This window comes from Macaca nemestrina, chromosome 8 (assembly GCF_043159975.1).
Source record: "Macaca nemestrina isolate mMacNem1 chromosome 8, mMacNem.hap1, whole genome shotgun sequence".
NCBI classification, from domain to species: domain Eukaryota; kingdom Metazoa; phylum Chordata; class Mammalia; order Primates; family Cercopithecidae; genus Macaca; species Macaca nemestrina.
In genome coordinates, this window is record NC_092132.1 from 82408256 (window position 1) to 82430116 (window position 21861).

General features: G+C 38.5%; 1 protein-coding gene across 4 annotated transcripts in view; it reads right to left on the reverse strand.

The window, feature by feature from the left end:
* The window catches only part of LOC105482223 (sodium/potassium transporting ATPase interacting 3), a 656509-nt gene that overhangs the window by 42984 nt on the left and 591664 nt on the right, over window positions 1-21861 (reverse strand). Inside the window, exon 6 of one of the 4 annotated variants that reach the window (XM_071068180.1) lies at window positions 18278-19260. The exons of the other annotated variants lie outside the window; for them this stretch is intronic. Within the exon in view, the coding sequence (XP_070924281.1) occupies window positions 19247-19260 (14 nt within the window). The 3' untranslated portion in view covers window positions 18278-19246. Of the gene's footprint in view, window positions 1-18277; window positions 19261-21861 lie in introns of those variants that run through there. 4 annotated transcript variants of the gene reach the window in all.

Genomic DNA, 21861 nt, shown 5'->3' on the forward strand with positions numbered 1-21861 from the left:
TTATCAGTTCTAGGATCTTTTTGGGTTAGTCTGTAGGCTTTTCTAGGTATATGATCATATCAACAGTGAGCAGTGATGGTTTGACTTTCTCTTTACTAATTTGGATGCCCTCTATTTCTTTCTCTTGTCTAATTGCTCTGACTAAGACTTCCAGTACTGTGTTGAACAGAAGTGGTGAAAATGGGCATCCTTGTCTTGTTCCAGTTCTCATGGGGAAAGCTTTCAACATTTCCCCATTCAGTATAGTGTTGACTGTGGGTTTGTCATACATGGCTTTTATGACCTTAAGGTATGTCTCTTCTATGCCAATTTTGCTGAGAGTTTCAATCATAAAGGGATGCTGGATTTTGCCAAATGTTTTTTCTGCATCTATTGACATGATCATGTGATTCGTGTTTTTAATTAATTCTGTTTGTGTGGTGTATCACATTTATTGACTTGTGTATGTTAAACCATCTCTGTGTCCCTGGTATGAAACCCACTTGATTATGGTGGATTATCTTTTTAATATGCTGTTGGATTTGGTTAGCTAGCATTTTGTTGAGCATTTTTGCATCTATGTTCATCAAGGTATTGGTCTGTAGTTTTTGTTGTTATTATATCCTCTCCTGATTTTGGTATTAGGGTGATAGTGGCTTCATAGAATGATTTAGGAAGAATTTCCTCTTTCTCTATCTTGTGGGATAGTGTCAATAGGATTTGTACCAATTCTTTGAATGGCTGATAGAATTCAGCTATGATTCCATCTGGTCCTGGACTTTTTTTAATTGATATATTTTTTAAAATTATCATTTCAATCTTGCTGCTTGTTATTGGTCTGCTCAGGGTTTCTAGTTATTCCTGGTTTAATCTAGGAGGGTTGCATATTTCCAGGAATTTATCTATCTTTTCTAGGTTTTCTAGTTTGTACACATAAAAGTGTTCATAGTAACCTTGAATAATCTTTGTCTGTGTTATTCTTTGTAATATCTCCCATTTTGTTTCTAATTGAGCTTATTTGGATTTTCTGTCTTTTCTTGGTTAAATTTGCTAATGATCTGTCAATCTTATTTATCTTTTCAAAGAACTAGCTTTTTGTTTCACTTATCTTTTGTATTTTTTTTTTTTTCAATATATTTGGTTCTGCTCTGATCATCGTTATTTCTTCTGCAGGGTTTGGGTTTGGTTTGTTCTTCTTTCTCTAGCTCCTTCAGGTGTGACCTGAGATTGTCTATTTGTGCTCTTTCAGACTTTTTGATGTAGGCATTTAATGCTTTAAACTTTCCTTTAGAATTGCTTTTGCTGTATCCCAGAGGCTTTGATAGGTTGTGTTACTATTATTGTTCAGTTCAAATAATTTTTAAGTTTCCATCTTGATTTCATTGTTGACCCAGCAATGATTTAGGAGATTATTTAATTTCTATATATTTGCAGGATTTTGAGTCTTCCTTTTGCAATTGATACCCAATTTTATTCCACTGTGGTCTGAGAGAGTACTTGATATAATTTCAATTTTTGTAAATTTGTTGAGACTTGTTTTGTGGACTATCTTATGGTCTACCTTGGAGAATGTTCCATGTGCTTATGAATAGAATGTACATTCTGCAGTTGTTGCATAGAATGTTTTGTAAATATCCATTAAGTTCATTTGTTCCTAGGGTATAGTTTAAGTCCATTGTTTCTGTGTTGACTTTCTGTCTATATGACCTGCCTAGTGCTGTCCGTGGAGTATTGAAGTCCCCCACCATTATCGTGTTGCCATCTATCTCATTTCTTAGGTCTAGTAGTTACTATTTTATAAATTTGTGAGTTCCGGTGTTAGATGCATATATATTTAGGATTGTAATATTTTCCTGTTGGACTAGTCCTTTATCATAATATAATGTCCCTCTTTGTCTTTTTTTTTTTTTTTTAACTGTTGTTGCTTTAAAGTTTGTTTTGTCTGATATAAAAAACAGCTACTCCTGCTCACTTTTGGTGTCCATTTGCATGGAATATCTTTTTCCACCTCTTTGCCTTAAGTTTACATGAGTCCTTATGTGTTAGGCAAATTTCTTGAAGACAGAAGAGACTTGGTTGGTGAATTCTTACCCATTCTGCCATTCTGTATTTTTTAAGTGGAGCATTCAGGCCATTTACAATCAACACTAGTATTGAGATATAAGGTATTATTCTATTCGTCATGCTAGTTGTTGCCTGAATACCTTGCTTTTTTTCTATTGTGTTATTGTTTTATAGGTCCTGTTAGATTTATGCTTTCAGAAGGTTCTATTTTGATGTATTTTGAGGTTTTGTTTCAAGATTTAGAGCTCCTTTGAACAGTTCTTGTAGTGTTGGCTGGGTAGTGGCAGATTCTCTCAGCATTTTTTTGTCTGAAAAGACTATATCTTTTTTTCATTTATGAAGCTTGGTTTGTTGGATACAAAATTCTTGGCTGATAATTGTTTTAAGGAGGCTAAAGATAGGACCCCACTTCCTTCTAGCTTATAGTTTCTGCTGAGAAATCTGCTCTTAATCTGATAGGTTTTCCTTTATAGGTTACCTAATGCTTTTGCCTCACAGCTCTTAAGATTCTTTCCTTTGTGTTGACTTTAGATAGCCTGATGACTATGTGCCTAGGCAATTATCTTTTTGCAATGAATTTCCTGGGTGTTCTTTGAGTTTTTTTGTATTTGGATGTCTAGATCTGTAGTAAGGCCAGAAAATTTTTCCTCACTGATTCCCTCAAATATGTCTTCTAACTTTTAGATTTCTCTTCTTCTCCAGGAACACCAATTACTCTTATGTTTGGTTGTTTAACATAGTCCCAAACTCCTTAGAGGTTCATTTTTTTCTGATTTTTCCTTTGTTTTTGTTAGATTGGATTAATGCAAAAGCCTTGTCTTTGAGCTCTGAAGTTCTTTCTTGTACTTGTTTGATTTTATTGCCGAGATTTTCCAGTGTATTTTGCATTTCTCTAAGTGTGTCCTTCATTTCCAGAAATTGTGATTGTTTTAAAATTTATGCATTCTATTTCTCTGGAGATTTTTTCATCCATATCCAGTAACATTTAAAACTTTCCTTAAGTGGTACTTCACCTTTCTCTGATGCCTCCTTGAATAGCCTGATAATCAACCTTCTGAATTATTTTTCTGGCAATACAGATATTTCTTGTTGGTTTGGATCCATATTGCTGGTGAGCTAGTGTGATCCTTTGGGGGTAGTAAAGAACCTTGTTTTGTCATATTACCAGAATTGTTTTTCTGGTTCCTTCTTATTTGCATGGACTATGTCAGAGGGAAGATCTGGGGCTCAAGTTCTGCTGTTCAGATTCTTTTGTTTCATGGGGTGCTTGCCTTGATTTGGTGCTTTCCCTCTACCCGTAGGGATGGGGCTTCCTAAGAGCCTGACTATAGTGACTGTTGTTTCTATTTGGGTCTAGTCATCCAGCAGAGCTACTGGGCTCTGGGCTGGTACTGGGGTGTGTCTGCAAAGAGTCCTATGATGTGAACTGTCTTCAGGTCGCTTGGCCATGGTTACTAGCAACTGCTCCAGTGGAGGCAGCCGGGCAGTGAAGTGGACTCTGTGTGGGACCTTGGTTATGGTTTTGTTTAGTGCACTGCTTCTCTTGAATGCCGGTTGTGCTGGCAGTAAAGTTGTCACATGGAAAGACTCAGGACCTCTGGTTAGCCAGGATGTTACAGGTGGTGAAATTAGCTGTTGTCTTCTCCTTTCTTGGGGCAGTGTTGTTCTTTTATGAGTTGTTCTTTTACGGTTTGAGTTGGCTAGCCTCCAGCCAGGAGGTGATGCTTTCAAGACAGCATCAGCTGTGGTAGTATAGGGAGGATACAAACTTCCCCTATGGTCACCTGGAGTACTCAGCTCTCTCAGGTTGAGGGCAGGGCCATTAGAGCTCCCAAGAGATTATGTCTTTTGTCTTTGGCTACCAGGCGGGTAGAGAAAGACCATTAGCTGGTAGCAGGGTTGGGTGTGTCTGAACTCAGACTCTTTGGGCAGGGCTTGCTGTGACTGCTGTGGGGTATGGAGGTGTGGTTCTCAGGCCAATGGAGTTATGTTCCCGGGGGAATTATGGCTGCCTCTGCTGTGTCACACAGGTTGCCAGGGTAGTGGGAGAAAATGAGCAATGATAGGTTTCGGTCAGTTCTCATGCAGCCAGAAAGGCCAGCCTCACTCCCACTGTGTCCCCGCCAATAGCACCAAATTTATTTCCAGGCAACCAGTAAGCAGGGCTTAGAACTTGCCCCAGGCTACAAGCCTCCCTGCTGAGAAAGCAAGCAGGGCTTTCAGACTTCACCCCTCCCTGCCTGCAGAGGCTTCTGTGGTTGTATCTGTACTTCTCTTTTGCTCCCCCGTCACTGCAGATTCTGTCCAGGAAAATTCACATTATGTTTAAATTATTACAAAGTTTAGCAGGAAGTTTCTTTCTCCCTGTGGTTTTCCCCCAATTCCACTGACAGCCTTCCCCAAGGTCCCCTGTGAAATAAAGTAAGAAATGGCTTCCCTGGTCTTCCTTGGAGGCCAGGAGTCCCTACAGGGATCTTCCCAATGCTGCTTCTGCTTTTATATTTCACTCCAGCTCTCTAAATTCGTTTCAGTTCTAGGTGAGGTTAAATTCTTCTCCCGTGATCTGAATTTTCAAGTTCCCCAGTAAGGATGTGTGCTTGGAAACAGATGTTCCCCCTCTCACACTTTGGGCACTCACAGTTTTCAGCTGTTTCACGGAGTATGCAGCGGCAAGCCACTTCTTTCAAAGGCTCTGTGAATTCTTTCAGTTTCCCTGATATTTTCCTGCAGTAGTTCTTGGAGCAGAAGTTCATGATGTGAGTCTCCACATGCTGTTCTCTCCATCTGAGTGGGAGCTGCAAGTTAGTTCTGTCTCCTGTCTGCCATTTTCTTTGCAATGTGGTCAAGAATAGTTTTCTATGTGAAGGGTTTTTTGGTCAACTGAATACACATATGGAGGAAATAAAGAATGATGATTTCTACCTCACATGATATGTAAAAATCAATAGACCACAATGTAAGATGCTTAACATATAATATAATATGATATAATATAGAAGAATATCTTCATGGGACATAGTTTAGGCAAAGTCCTAAAAAGTATGAAAAAGTACTAACCACAGAATTTCTTACTTTAAGCTTAATAACTGAACTATACAAATTAAAAACTTTTGTTCATGAAAAGATAACACTGAGAATGGAATTTCAATCTGCAAGAATTTTTTTACTGCAGAAATATCTATCGAGCTAAGACAAATTTTTTAACAGAATAAACAAATGACATTAGGACAGAATTTTATGGGAGAAGTGGAATGTAGAAAATGTCCAAAAATAAGATGGAATGGTTTAAAATTTCAACTATTAGTTAAAGTTTGTTTAGGGACATTAAAATGGTTAATGATGAGTATTAAATCACTATAGCATTTAGAATCCATGGGATACTTTCAGAAGAGTAATGCTTTCATTTTTATTATTAAAAATTGTAGTGATTTTGTATGGTGTTAATTTATCTAAGCTGGAATTATGTGTCCTGGAATTTCCTTCTGTATATGGTTCTGAGTTAGGGTTGGCTATATAGACATTTGTGAGATTATGGAAGGCAAGTGAAACAGCAGTTCTGATGCTCAGGAAGTTGGTATGGAGTCCCAGGCTCTACTGCAATTCACATGTGGAGTGCTGACAGCTGAGAACAGGACATGCTTGACAACTGAGACCACAGTAGGGGTGGGTCACTTACACAGCTCAGTGGAGGCCAACAGGAAAGATGTGAAAGGAAGTGGATGTCTAATCCTACTCCTCACATCCCACACTGCCACATCAACCCTGACTTCAGAATCAGTCCCTGTGCTTGCACTTGATGTGGCTGTGAAATCACTGAGATGGCTGAGTTCTGAAAGCCACTACCATGAAGAAGAAGCATTAAGTCTGGTCTTTGGAAAATAGTGGTGGTTACGCTTTTGCTTTTTAAAAATCATACCCACAACATCTGTCATGTCATATTCTCTTACATTGTATCAAGTCAGACTTTAACAATGGTGTGTTCTTCTATTTAATAATTGTATTGGATAGCCATATAGAATTTTGCAGCTATTAAAATGAAACACAGTTTTTGTTTTTAAATTTTTTTGTTGTTAGATTTTTTTAGTATTTGAACTGGATTCTGAAATTCTGTTATTCTAATGATAAGCTTCACATATTGAATATTCTGTGCTGAGACAATTGATTTGAAAGAAGATTATTGAATGTGTTCTGTTACATGTGCCTACTCATATCCACTTAAATTTTAGTGGGCTAATCCATTATTTTCACTATATTGTGCCAATACTTTATATTATCACTCAACATTTAAATATGAATATTCTGGTTTTAATCTAGTGAGTTACTAATGTCTCTCTTTCTATCTTTTTTGGTCTATTTATGAAGAACTTTATTGTTAACAAAATTCTGGAAAGAAAGGTACTACTGCATTTTGGAATGCATTTGGACTTTCACACCTAAAATATCTGGATTAAATATTAGTTGCAGTTCTTACATGCTATGTGAGTTGGGAAAAAAAAATCGTAGTTTGCTCATCTGTAAAATGAAGACAATGGCTGCCTCACAGGGTGTCATTACCTTATACAAGATAATGGCAATGGAGTGCCGGCACACAGAAAGCCTGCAGTAAACAGCAAGCTGTTGCTGACTTATTCAAACATTTATCTTATTTTGAGGATACACTCCCATCAACTGTTATTTCCAAAATTTCAAAGGCTCTGTCTAATGTAGGATTACATAATGATTTGTAAGAATTCCAACATTCTGTCCTTGCTATCCCCCGAACAGTGTTGTGTCCTTGTGGAACTTGCACGAACATGTGTTTGGTTGGATTTCCTCATATTTAAAATGAGCAGCTACTTTGGAAGGGAAAATTTATTAGTGTGCCACATTTTGAGGACTAATAGTTTCATCTTCTATGACTTTTTTATTATGGAAAGAAAGCTTGTCTGCATAAATATCTCTTAGGAAAGAAAAGAAAACTCCATGGAGGCAGAATTCGTGAATTTGAGTGTCATGTGGAAGTGTCGTCCTTCTCTCTCTTCAGGGCTGCTGCTGAATAGCTCATGGGCAGGTCAGTGCCTGGCGCTCAGGACAATGCTGCTCACCTTTCCTTTAGCTTTTGACTGACATTGCTTTCATTTTCTACTCCCTTTATTCCCCAGTAGCACAAACCAGGAGAGAAGATCTCTCTCCTGTCGTTATCATTTCAAGTCACTCCAGAGAGTCTTTGAAAATAATATCTCCTTTGAGTAAGGTGCCCAAAGTGGCTTTTTCCAATTGTTTTCAGTGTTACTCCTTTAGATTCACTGATATGCTTATTCTGGTTATTCTGTGAGGAACCCCTGTACTGTGCTTGCTTTAGGGTTTTGTTTCTGATTCTTGAGTCGGAACCAGGCTGTAGAGTCCCTATAGGGGTGCATTTACTATTGCTGCAGCTTCTGTCATTGTTTTTTGTTGCAAGAGTTGTACCGTATTAATAAAGATGTCTATAACACACCACCTCTCACCATTCCAGCCCTCTCCTAACATACATACAATTTTTTTGTGTTGATTTTCTCACATTTGGAAAAAGTAAGTTATTTTTCTTACTTTAGTCTGCATTTTTTTTTTTTTCAAGAGACAGAGTCTTGCTTTGTTTTCCAGGCTGGAGTGCAGTGGCACCATCAGGGCTCACTGCAGCCTCAGTCTCCCGGGCTCAACAGATTCTCCCACCTCAGCCTCCCAAGCAGCATGCACCAGCACACCCTGCTACTTTTCTTTCTTTCCTTTTTTTTTAGAGAGAAGCTCTCACCATGTTGCCCAGGCTGATCTCAAGCTTCTGGCCTCAAGGGATCATCCCACCTTGGCCACCCAAACAGCTGGGATTACAGGTGCATGTCACCACACAAGACTTTATCGGTATCTTTAATGGTACATTTTCTGTTATTTTAAGAGTTACTCAGCTCTTTTTAAAGACACACAAATTGTGCTCTCTTTCTCTATAGTAGATATGCCCTTAATCCTTCCTTAATCTTTGTCAAGAGCTCAGTAATTAGATGGAGTGGCTGCTTTGGCCTCACTGAAGGCCCTCTCAAAGTTTTTGTAATTTTTAAATTACCATCTGTTCAGATTCACTGGTGGCTGGGGTCTTTGTGTCAGTGTTGCTGGGCTCATTTGGAGGAACCTTTTATTCAGGAGAAAGCAAGAGTGGAAAAAATTCTTGAAAACACCTACCTTTTCTATTTTTGGAGCTATTCAACATTTTTGTTTGACTGTACTTCTGGCTTTTGTTCCCACTGTGAGTAGAGATCTTTAGAATTAGATGTTTCTCATACTCAGTGCTGACAATTTTTTCCCATTTTAAAATTTTCTAATAGTGTATAATATTTACATAATGGGATAATGAATTTCTAAACTCTTTGGAGTCAACGAAGCAGAATAGAATGGCTGAGAGGAAAAGTCATGGTCAAAAAGGTATGAGGCTTAAAACAGTACTGAGACTTTGCCTAAATAGTTTTAGACAAATTCTTTTCCTATTTAATAAATTTTTTCTTAGTTATCCAGTTTTTTCCCTTAATATATATATTTTTATCATTCTTATTTAAGTCTAGCCAATGTTTTACTTTGCTCTTTAAATCAAGTAACAAATGCTTGCTGGCATTGAAGTCTCTTTATAATTCCTTTTTACTGTTTGCTTTCACAACTTTGGACATTTCCCTTCTGAAGTACTTTCTTTTTATAGCTCCTATTAATACTTTTGTTTCTCTCTTTCCTAGGACAATCTCCATCGAAAATGCCATTTGCTCACTGAGATCTCTTTTATAAATCCTTTTTCCCTTTCTATGAATTACTGTTCAAAGAAAATTGAATTTGATCATATCATTCCTAAGATTAAATCCATTCACTGCTCCACATCATGCAGCAGAGTATCTGAAGTGGTGTGACCTGAGTGGGTACAGATGTGACAAGGTATCAATTTCCTCATTCCCTGGTGTATGTGTGTGTGTGTGTGTGTGTGTGTGTGTGTGTGTGTTCATTGAGTGAGGCTTGAGGTAGCTAGCCTTCTAGGCCAGATATTTCTTGCTGGGAGATGGCTAGTTTATTTACCAGTGGATGCCTGTAAATGTTGGAATTCTCCAGCCAGGCCCCTGTAATCCCAGTGGGAAGCTGAGGTGGGAGAATCACTTGAGCTCAGAAGTTCGAGGATGCAGTGAGCTGTGATTGTGCCACAGCACTCCAGCATGGGGGACAGAGAGAGACACTGTCTCTAAAAAAATAAAATGAAAAAAGAGGCATTCTCCATGAGTGCCAAGTATGAAATAGGTTGAAAATCACTAGTGTAAAACGGAATCCAAGGTCCCTCAAGGACCGATCCACCATTCATTTCGTGAACTGAACATACCCAGTAACTTATGACTTCCTGATTGATCCAGATTTTCCACAGACAGTCCTAAATATTTTATGGCATCTCTAAGCTTTTGTGGCTTATTTTCCCTGGTATCTAAAATGCCTTTCCTTTGCTCTCTTCCTGATGATGTGTTATTTTTCACATGAGACCATACTATATGCTCTGAGCAGCCACATTTGATGCCTTGAGACACAGTTAGCCTCTGCTTATGTTTTCTATGCGTCTGATTCACTTTACACAGACCATTATCTGCATTTCACTCTTCTGTAATTATTTGCCTACCTCACTTCCTTAATAGAATGTAAGATTTTCTGGCAGATCAAGTTTTATTCGTCGCTGCATCCTTGTGGCCTAACTCAGAGCAGTCTCTCAATAATTGTTTTTTGAATGAGTGAATCAATTAATAAGTGAAAAATTAGCTATTTAAATTTGTTTATTTATGCTTATTTTGTTTATTAGGACAATATTTGAAGGACTCAAAAATAATATTAATCATTACAGTGACTTCATGTTTGCAGGTTTAGTGTTTAAGGGACTTAAAAGTCTAAAATTAAACAATAATATGTTGCATCTGGACTATAAATGCTTTTGAATATCAACAGTTTAGTGAACTCAGAACAAGAAAAGATATGAGAGAAATACAGCCAATCAAACATTTCAATGTGCACAGGAGTTAGCAGCCTACCTGAAATATAGAAGGAATACAAGATTCCATCAGGCAATATGATTAAAAGAAGCAAATGAAATGTCAACAAAGTGTCTGTCAAGCCATATGAAAAGATGTTAAAATGTTTTAAAGGGCTAACAAGTATTAAGACAACCAAAATGAGACTCTTAGTAGGAGTAAAGTCTTCTGTGTATTCAAATCTAATGTCCTTTGAGTCCTGTAGTTGTGGGCTGCTAGATTATTTTATGGAATGAGATTTTCTTCTGTTCCAACAACTATTAAAGAAAAGCCCTTTAAATTCATTAGTGGTAAGCTATAGAATCTCCTTAGAATTTGGGTCCTGCTTCCCAGTCGAAAATTCCTGAACATATAGAAAACTTAAGTTGTCTGAGATGCTTATTTATTGGAGAAATGTATTTCTAACATGTGAAATTAACTATAGAGAAAACAAAGTAAGCTAATCTCATATAGTGTTAATACTATTTCAGAAAGTACAGGTTAGGATTTTATAATCATTGGGATAATCTGTGTCTGCATGGTGTATAAAATCTTTTTAGTTCTTAAGATAATCAGATGGATTATATTAGATTTGATAGATTCACCCACTGAAACCAATGCAAAATTTTAATTGAGTAATTGATTTTATACTTATAATTTTAGGTTGAAAGACATGACAATATTTCATTAAATTTGGGTAATGGTAAAAAAACTTGAGATTTAATTTATGAATGAGCTAATTTTATTAGATTTATTAGATTTGTTGTATTGGCTTAAAAACCAGCGAATGTTTTGTTTATTGGGACTAATACATGAAGGACTTCCAAAAATGATAATTACAATGAATTCATGTTAAATGTTTAAGGGAATTTAAGTTATAAATGGAACAGATTATTTAAAGGAATGTAGACGATTGAATTTAAATAGATTGAATAGTAATTGAAGTTCCAATGCGTTGGCTTATGCCTGTAATCCCAGCACTTTGGGAGGCTGAGGTGGGCAGATCACGAGGTCAGGAGATGGAGATCATCCTGGCTAACATGGTGAAACCTTGTCTCTACTAAAAATACAAAAACAAAATTAGCCAGGTGTGGTGGCAGGCACCTGTAGTCCCAGCTACTCGGGAGCCTGAGGCAGGAGAATGGTGTGAACCCGGGAGGCGGAGCTTGCAGTGAGCGGAGATCGTGCCACTGCACTCCAGCCTGTGTGATAGAGCAAGACTCTGTCTCAAAAAAAAAAAAAAAAAAGGATGAAATTCTGATATATGCTACAATATAGTTGAAACTTGAAAACCTTATGGGACGTTAAATAAACCATACACAAAAGAATAAGTATTGTGTAATTCCATTTACATGAGGTAATTAGAATAGACAAATTCACAGAGATAAAAAGTAGAATAGAGGGCAGGGCACAGTGACTCACTCCTGTAATCCCAGCACTTTGGGAGGTCAAGGCAGGCTGATACCTGAGGTCAGGAGTTTGAGACCAACCTGGCCAACATGGTGAAACCCCATCTCTACTAAAAATACAAAAATTAGCCAGGTGTGGTGGCAGGTGCCTGTAATTCCAGCTACGTGGGAGGCTGAGGCAGGAGAATCATTTGAACTGGAGAGGCGGAGGTTGCAGTGAACCAAGATTGTGCCATTGCACTCCAGCCTGGGGGACAAGAGAGAGAGACTTTGTCTCAAAAAAAAAAAAAAAAAAAAAAAAGTAGAATAGAGGTTACTTGAGGCTGGAGGGAGGAGAGGATGACAAGTTGTTGAATGGGTACAGAGATTCTATTTAGGATGATGAAAAAGTTCTGGAAATGATAGTGTTGATGGTTGTACAACATTGTGCATGTACCTACTGCCACTGACTTGTACACTTAAAAATATTAAAATGGTTAATATTATGTTATGCATTTTACCACAATGAAAAGAAACTCTCCCCTAAAGTGATTATTAACACTTACGAGATTTATAAGCAGAATACTTAAAGTTCTATGTAGCATCTAGAGCAGGGGTGTCCAAGTTTTTGGCTTCCTTGGGCCACATTGGAAGAAAAATTATCTTGGGCCACACATAAAATACGCTAACACTAGTGATAGCTGATGAGCTGAAAGAAAAATCTCAAAACAATCTCATAAAGTTTTAAGAAAGTTTACAAATTTGTATTGGGTTGCATTTAAAGTCACCCTGGGCTGCATGTGTCCCATGGGCCGCAGGTTGGACAAGCTTGATTTAGAGCTTAAAAAAACAAAAGAACACAGTTTTAAAAAAATTTGTTACTTTGAAAAAAATGCATAATGGGTTAAAACCCTGAGTAGATATTAATAGAATTTTCTGGGCAGAAAAGCCTCCCTCATAAAAATGTACAAAGTCCTAGAGAAACTTTGGTCTTCACCTGTTTCCCTGAAACTTTCTGGTCTCAGTTATGAGGAAAACACGGTATGACACCTTGGCTTTGACTTTAGGGCTAGTAACTAAGAATGTTTGTTTTCCTTAAGTAAAAAAGAAACAGATTTAATTTACTTTTCCAAATAAACATGTAGGTGAGTAAATAGCAAATGAGGCAAATATAGAGCAAAGGAAAAGAAAATAAAACTTAAGCCCAACCTGTGATTTTTTTCTCACAACATGCGAAAACGCAGTATGCTTTTTATTCTTTTCACAGAGACCTCCTGCTCAATACAGGATTTACAATGAAGTCTCTGGGACAATCTGCCATTTAATTCACTACTCTTTTGAGAGTCAGCATGTCAGGGAAGCCCAGATCATTTCTTCGACCATTTGGTATGAAGCTGCTTCTGAAGTCAAGCCCTTTGTTTTGACTGAAAACCTTTCCAGTAAGTGATTCCCTATATGCTTACTGCTCCTTCTGCCAGGAATGCTCTCCTGGCCTTTGCCTCCTAGCTCCTTTTCATCCTCAGGTCTCAGCCTACATGTCTTCTTCTCAAAGAGAGCTTCCCAGGCATGCTGGAGGCACTCCTGTTTGCTGAATGCCTGATACGCTGGACTCCTGACTCTCCCTTGAGTGACAGGGAAATCCTGCCTCTTTCCACTTGGGGTCTCCCTGTCTGGGAGGGAGCCTTTCTCTGACAGACTCTCTCAGGTGCTCCTCAGTGTCTTACCTCAAAGGCACTTATCACCTGCTTCTCAAGTTAATATGGTCAACTTTTCTCTAAGCAACACTCAACGACCCAGGCCCGTTTGATAATGTGGCTCCGGCATTTGAAACGTGCGGCTCCCAAAGCTTCAGTGCTGGTCTATGTCCAGCAGGAAGAGAGGATAAGAGCATGAAGAATCACATGTGGAAGTTATTTAGGGGCCCTCGTCTAGAATACAATCTCATGGAGCACCTAACTGCCTGGAGGCTGGGATAGATGGAAAGAGAAAGAACTGTTTCCTTCTATGAGGAAAAATGTGGATAAAATGGAAACACTAGTTTGTTATAACTTAGATATAATTTATAATTAACTTACTTTGTGTCTTATACAATTTAGAAGGAAAGGTAAATGCTTTTATCAAATGTTCCCTTTTTTTTTTTCATACTTGCTTTCAAGTCATATGAGTACTCCCTAATATCTCATTTAGGTGCCAGTTTCAAATATTGTTCCCAGCAAGAACACTGAATTATTATTATTTTCTTAGTAAAGTACATAGTGTAGAGAACATGAAGATGAGTGTTCCATATATGCCCTTTATTGCTGGTTACTTGTATGATACTTCTTTTTAAGGAATTGTAAAATCAGATCTCCATTAAATCTTAAATAGTTGGTCCAAGACTATAGCTCTTAAAAATATTATATGCCATTTTGTTATTTGAAAGGATAAACATCTCTTTTATTGTCTGGCCTTACTTTAAAACATTTCTGTTTTATTGACTGACCTTACTTAAAATGCTTTAGTATAACAGTGTGAATGTTAATATAAGCTCTATAGTAGGAATGATTAGTTAATATTTTAAGGACATAATGACAGCTCATCACTTCAAAAGCCGCTTGAACAAGTTCTTCAGAATTTGTTACCTGTGTCTGCATCAGAAATCTGCTTAATCTGCATAAGAATATTAAAAGTACCTTTAAAAATAGAGGCATAATTGATGTACATAGTTTTGGGGCACATGTGATAATTTAATACATTCATATAATTTGCAAAGATCAAATCAGTGTACTTGGGATATCCATCACTTAAATATTTTTCTTTGCTTTATGATGGAAACGTTCAAAGTATTCTCATCTAGCTATTTTGCAAAGTGCAATAGATATTGTAAATTACAGTCACTCTACTATTGAACACTAGATAGTAAAAAATAATTTTTAATTGGCAAAATATGTGCTGTTCAAGAGATGGGATTTTCTGGAAATCCAAGGGAGAAAGTGTTCAAGAAAGAAGTCAACAGCAGCCAAAGCTGTCAATCAATGTTGATAAGATCTGAGAGAACTTGACAATTAGGAAGTCCCTGCTGGCCTCTGAGACAGCATGTTCAGTGATAACTCAGGAGGCATGAGAGTGAGTGGGAGTGGGGTGAGGAAAGGAGTGCTGTCAGTCTCTGCCACTTTGCAGAGAAGTTGGGATGTGGAGGGAAGGAGGAGTATGACAGACAGGAAAGTGCAATTCATGCCAGGTGGAGTCAAGGGTGATTTCTATTTTCTTTTTCTGGTTTATGTGACTTTGTTTATAAGCTGTAGGGAAAAGACCTAGTGGAGGAAGAAGCTGGGCAGAGGGAGTAAAGTTTGGGGAGGGGACAGAGAGAAAACCTAATTAAGGGAGCAAGGTGCTTAAACAGGTGGGTGGGATGGACCTAGCAGCCACAAAAGCCACGGGACTGAATGAAGTCTGCTTTTTCTGTAGGAAGATGATGATCATAGATGGATACAGACAGATCTGACAGAGAGAGAGCCTGGGAACTTGAGGAAATCATTCCCACTGCTTTTATTTTTTGTGTGACAGAGTCTCGGAGATGGAGTCTTAATGCTAAGGGTGCAGGGCAGAGGAGGAGAAAGCCGCCGGCGGTCACATTGCCTCTTTGGGCCTCAATTGTTTATCCCAAAAATGAGGGTACAAACTCTGAGTTCTCTAAAATGAGGCTAGGGTGCTCTGTGGCACTGGCATCTCTAATAATTCACTTTTAGGGGACTTGGAGAAAGCACTGATGAAGAATGAGTGGGAAGGCCCCGTGGCGGGTTGGGCGGCTCACATGTGAGGTTGTGAGGTTGCATCAGGACATGTGCTCCTCTCTGCATCACTAAGCAGCTTAGGGACAGACGTGCAGAAGTGGAGGATCAGTAAACCCACAGTGGGGCTGGCAGAGCCAGCTTAGTGAGACCATTGAGAAGGGGGGTTGTTGGGATTAGAATACTGAATTTAGATCTAAACTGGAAACACAGAGGCCCTGGCACAATGCTATCAACTGCTCTTCTGCTGGGCTCCTAAATTTTACCGCTAATAACCAGGATCAAACTATTGCACAAGATCCTCATAAAATCCTTACAATCCATTTTTTTTTTCCTTGCCATGCATCCAGGGTGTCATGAGGATGTGATTTTTAAATTTGGTACTCTGCTCCCTCATTATCACATCTGCATCCCAAATCCCTCATTTTCCACTCCACACCATCTGGATGGCAGATTCTTCATTCTTCCTTTTCAAGTAAAAGGATGCTGCACAGCCTGGCACTGTTGGTAATGGTGAGAACTGGAGAGCTCCGACCTGGCTAAAGCAGGGCGTAGGGAGGTATGATTCCTCCTTCTGAGCAGGCAGGCATTTGTGTCGAAGGCCTGTTTTAGGGATGAGGCTGATACATCAGACCTCGTTACTGTAACTCTGGAGCACAGAGGTCAGGGTGTTTTAAAACCACTCCTGATGTTGACCATTTGTAAATCAGTGAAGAAGGGAATGTGATGTGCCTGATCACACCTTGAAATCACCACCACCCAAAAGCATCATCTACAGAACTGCAGTGTCAGGGCTGTAGGTGACTTGCGGATCCTCAAAGAGGTGATGTGATTCAGCAGTGGTTACACAGCTAGATATTGGCAGTTAGGACCACCATTACCGAAATCATTTCTAACATTTGGTTTCAAGTAGAAACGTAGAAAATTAGAACCCCTTCTGGGGTGCAGGAGTTGTCTGCTTGCTGGTCTCAAGTTTTTGGCAAAACAGGCTACACCTTCTCTCCAGAAAATTTCCAGATAATATAAGTGCATAATATAGGGCCATGCTTTTGCTCTGGAAAATTGTTAAAGATATAAGTGCACAAATACCTTATTATGAATTAATTGTTTTTTTTTTTTTTTTTCTGTGGTACAGGGAATGGGAGGTTTAAATTTTCTTAGTGAGTGAGGAAAGAGATATGAGAGAATGTAAAGACAAGCATTTTCTACACTATGTATTTTGTACAACAAATATTCACTAATTTCCTATGATGTTCCATACACTGAAGCTGGTTCTGAGATCCTAGGGTAGGTAAGACATGATCTTCACCTTTTATGAGTGGGGGAGGCAATTAATTAAAAAGTAAGTTGAGCGCAGGTTCAGAGACACACTCAGGGTCTACTGAGGCATGGAGAAGAGGAAGAGGGTGTTTGTGAGAAGAATGTTAAAGAACATGTAGGAGTTTTTAGTTATTTGAAGGGAGATGCTATGGTCTGAATGTTTATTTCCCTCCTCCCCCACCAATTCATATGTTGAAACCTAATCCCCAATGTGATGGTGTTAGTAGGTGAGGCCTTTGGGAGGTGATTAGGTCACTCATGAATGGGTTAGTGCCCTTGTAAAAGAGACCTCAGAAAGCTGCCTTGCCCGCTTGCCCATGTGAGAACACAGGAAGAAGAGAGTCATTGATGAACAGAGCAGTGGACCCCCAGCAGACACCAAGTCTGCTGGTACCTTGATCTTAAACTTTTCACAACAGAGCTCTGTGAAATAACTTCCTGTTATTTATAAGCTACCCAGTCTATGGTATTCTGATATAGCAGCCCAGAAGAACTAAGACAGGAGGTGAAGATGTTTCATTTGATGATTGACTAGGTTGGGACAATCAGGGAAGAGTCAGGGAATACAAGGAATATGCCCAAGCTTTTCAGCTGATGTGAAGAACTGTCATTTATATAAATGGAGATAGAGAATAAAAAAGGAAGAACCTTCTTCCCGATCTCTGCCAATGGAAACCCTAATCATCTTACTGAGTCCATTTGTTCATACATTGACTCATTCACTTAATATTCATTCATTGAAAATTGTGTAGGGTTTCCATTATGTTAGGAAATGGGGTCAGCCCTGGTGAATAACATGACTTTAAAAAATTACAGTTGTGTTAAATGTTGCCAAGGAAAAAGCACAGTGTACAATGAAAACATCTCACAATATATCATCTGTATCTTAAACTGAAACGGAGAGGGTGGGAGGAAAGTGATTAAACTTCAGAAGAGACAGCTAAGCTGAAATCCGAAAGGTGTATATAAGTTAGTGGGGTCAACAGAGGGAGGAGGCCTCTCTCAAAGGCCTGGGTGTGAAAGCGCTTGGTGGATTCAGCAAAACACATATGACTGGAGGTGGGTAACGGAGGAGAGTAGGATATGTGGCTGTAGATGATTCCTAGTCAGGCTGAATTATAATCAGGAGTCCTGACTTAAGGAAATGGGCAATCATCTAGGCTCTACTTCACTGTGAGTTTAGTGCTAACCTTGGATCTGGTTCTGGTAAAGGGGCTTCTCTATCTTTCCCCTGTGGGGAGTCTCCAGTTGGTTTGCTGGTTTGGGCATTTGAACGCTTATGATATTCTTGAGAGTCTGTCTCAGTAACCTATTTAAGGGATAGAATCTTGTCACTCAACCAGAGCACTGTAGCTGGGATCCCGTTCTGGGCTACCTGAACTTCCCGTGTGTGGGGTGGCTGAGGTTACAACCCTGCTGGTCCCCACTCTTTGACAGTAACTCTGTCCCCTTCACCACATGTTGCAGATGAGTTGACTCCTAAATGCCTGCCTTACCCTGTGAGTGCCTCCCTTTCAAGTAAGTCCCTGTTTTCTCAAGGGTGTTCTTGTCCAGAACAAAATCAAACTCTTGTTCTGATGTGGTACAGTGGAGGTTTATTTTATCTCCCTATATCTTAACTTTCAAAATTACTAAAAATATATCTAATTGTTTTAAAAATGCAGGACCTCCACTTGCCTCACATAAACATTTGCAAGTGCATTGGACATCTCACTATGTTTGAAACATAAAGCAGTATAATTTCATGAAACTTGAGAACATTGGGGTTTTAAAAATGACTTTGTAAAACTGAGTTGTTGGGCCCAGAAAATTTATTTAATACTATAAACTCAACAAATATTTCTTTTCCTCATTGTTTTTGAGACAGCGTCTCTGTCACCCAGGCTGGAGTGCAGTGGCAGGATCTCAGCTCACTGAAACCTGGAACCTCCATCCCACCAACCCCACTTCTGACCCCAAGCTCAAGTGATCCTCCCACCTCGGCCTCCTGAGTAGCTGTGACCACAGGTGCATACCACCACACCGACTATGTTTTTGTATTTTTGGTAGAGACGAGGTCTCACCGTGTTGCCCAGGCTGCCCTTGAATTCTGAGCTCAAGTGATTTGCCCGCTTCGGCCTTGCAAAGTGCTGGGATTATAGGGTTGAGCCACCACACCCAGCCAACAAATACTTCGTTATTGAATTCTACATGCAAGGCATTTTTTCTGAGTTATAGGGTTACAATGGGGAGCAAAACAAAGATTTCACCCTCACAGATCTATGTTAGTGGGAGAATTAGCTAGTCATTGTGTAGATATTTGGCAGAGCCATCTCAGCAAATTAGGAAAATGTTTCAGGATCTAAGTCTGAGCTCTAGTGAGGCTGATGGAGAGAGAAACAGCCTGTAGGACAGTTACATGCAACCAACTAGATAGTTATCAAAAAAGAAAATCACGCACTCTGAGAATCAGTAGACTCTTAATGGCTTATTAGGCAAACATGGTGACTCCTTTGAAATGTTCACTGTGACTTCAGGACCATCCTTACCTAGTCTTGCACAATTCTCCGTCTTTGACTCACAACATTCTCCTCTCCTCTCACCTTCAAATATCCATACATTGCTAGGAGTGCAAAACACTGGACTGGTTTTCTACTCTGAAGATCTTCCAGGCCTCTGCTTATTCCCTCCCCTGGTGTCTGGCCTTGTGGTCACTTTACTTCTCTGAGGCTTCCATACATTATAAGTTGGGGAAAGGAAATTCATAAATTAACATTCAAACTAGTCTTTTTTTTTTTTTTTTTTTCCCTACCATTTGTTTCTTCCATAAATTCTTAGGCAGAGATGGGATTTTAAACAATTTTCAGCTCACACCATTGCTATGGAAATATCACCTCATTTTCTTAGAAGGAGTTCATGGGCAGACAGGTAAATACATGAACATTAGCCAGCAGGAAGCTTCAAGGACAGTAGAGCGATGAAATGTTTTTCTGATAGTTATGCTTGCTTCCAATAAAAAGTTCCTCAAAAGTATAATAGCGAGGGTCAAATGTTTATATAAAGAACTATTTAGAGCTTTGTAATGTAAAATATTGAACCCACATCTGAGGGGTCCATTTCCTTTCAAAAACTATTAGGGTTTTCAGTATACTTTTCTTTCTCATCATTCAACATATACAACCCAGACTAGCCTTTGTGAGCCCAAATAAATATGCCAGTTGCAATTTGCAGCCTAATATCACAAGGAGTAGTGCAAGCAACAGAAACTCTGAAAAAGTCTGGCAGTACTTATACAAGTAAAATGCTATTTTTCAGCATCTTTCGCCTTATCTTCACACTTCTCTGAATTATAAACATTATTTCTAGAAAGTCTAACAAGGTAATAACAAATCCACAAGTTCGTTTTCAGCAAATGACTCCCAAACAAGGTGTTGACAGATTTTTATCATTTTGATTCCAGAGATTCTAGTCTCATGAAAGTGTTCATGGAGATTGATATATATTTATATATATTTAAAAGAAATGAAAAATGGAAGGAACAGTTATAACTAGGCTTTTTCATTAGAATGAATGATGAAAAGCGCTGACCCCACCTAGCACTCTGCCTTTTGAGAGCTTTTTATTTCATTGTCTTTGACCTGCAATCATAATCTTTATAAGAAATAGTTAATAAAAGAGGCTGAGAGGTAACCAAGAAGACGGGTGGCTAGAAATAAATGTTTCCTCAAGTATTTATTACCCTTCAGAAATATCTGTCTGAAATGTTAGTCCCATATATCCACTTTAACAGTGCGGAGGAGGGAAGTGGTAGCTGTTACTAATTTTTAAGGCTGGCTGGCAGCTTTCAGTCCAAGAACAAGGCTTAACTTTGCATTTTGAATAATGCAGAAATTTTCATTAGTTAGAATAGAATCAAAATTATGAATGATGTATTGCCTGCCAAAAAACTGACATTATAGTATATTTGCAGTTCTCTTTTAGAATAAGCTTTCCAGAAGTGTACTTAGACAAATTGGAAAGATACTAGTATTGTTTACTTATTTTATGTGTAAGTTTTGGAAAAATAATTCAAAAGACATGTCTTCCTGACAGAGGGTTGGTAATGTCATATCCAAGGGGCAGTTCATTATTGCACCTAAAAGCTAAGTGTTGGCACAAATAGTACTAGTGTATGAGATCGTTGCAATTGGTTTCAGACATTACATTTTGCTCACATCTGCCTTCTGAAGACCCTGGGACAACTTAATTACATCTGCACTTTTGTTTCCTACCTCTTTCAATAAAAAACATAAAATTACCCTCAGTTGAGAACTATCAGACTCAAATGTTTGTGACTGCTTTCCATTGTCATCTCTCTTCCAGCAGATTATCATGTTAAGTTAGTCTTGGGCATATATACTTTGCTTTGAGCACCCAAGTTTCGTTTTGACTCTGAGTCAATTTGAATTGATGACAACACAAGTACTATATCCAGATGTCTCTCAGTAATGTAATGTATGGCCCTCATAACAAACACTAGAATTAAACCACTAATAGAATAGTCTCCAACAGCTGCTTCAATCCCAGTTTGAAGGGCATTGAAATAGCTGATTCAGAGATTTCTATAGAGAAACTTAAGCTAATTAAAGACGTCAAAGTCAATGGAACGACAATATCTGTCAGTGAACAATACAATTTATATACACTGAAAAGAAGGCTAATAGAAGGTTAACAAAAGTATCCATTTAGATGAGTCTTTTATTTTGCATACCATTTTGCATTTCCCAGCTTTACTCAAACCACAAGTCTCAAGGAAAAGACTTTTGTATATTTACTGCACTAGATGATAAGACTATTGATTAATTTGCCTTTTCTCCTACTGTTAAGTACAACTGAGCACTGGTGTCTTTTGAGAGTCTTCAAACAGTTCAGTGAGGAGGAAAAGAAAGAGGACTGTTTGTTTTGGTGGTGGTTGTTGTCTTATAACTACTCAAAAGTAGGTATCTACTTTATAAGAGATTCAGCTGGGACTTATCAATTTTTTGACTTATTCAGCTCAAATTCCAATAACTTTCAGGTTGAAATTCCAGTTACTGTCGCTCATGCTCAACCAACTGTTTTTGGCTGTGCAGCCTGTTGTAGCTGTGGGTTGGAAGCATGCTGCTAACCTTCTGTATATTAACTTCATCAAGTTGTAGAACTACTAATAAAACTAAAAACAGAGATTTTGAAGTTAATCTCAAAATGAAAAGTGTTGTCATTGAACTGCACTTTTCAAGTGACGGAAATTTTTTGTGTTGTCTAGCATTAAACAAACAAACAAACAAACAAACAAACAAAAAACCCTGAGTA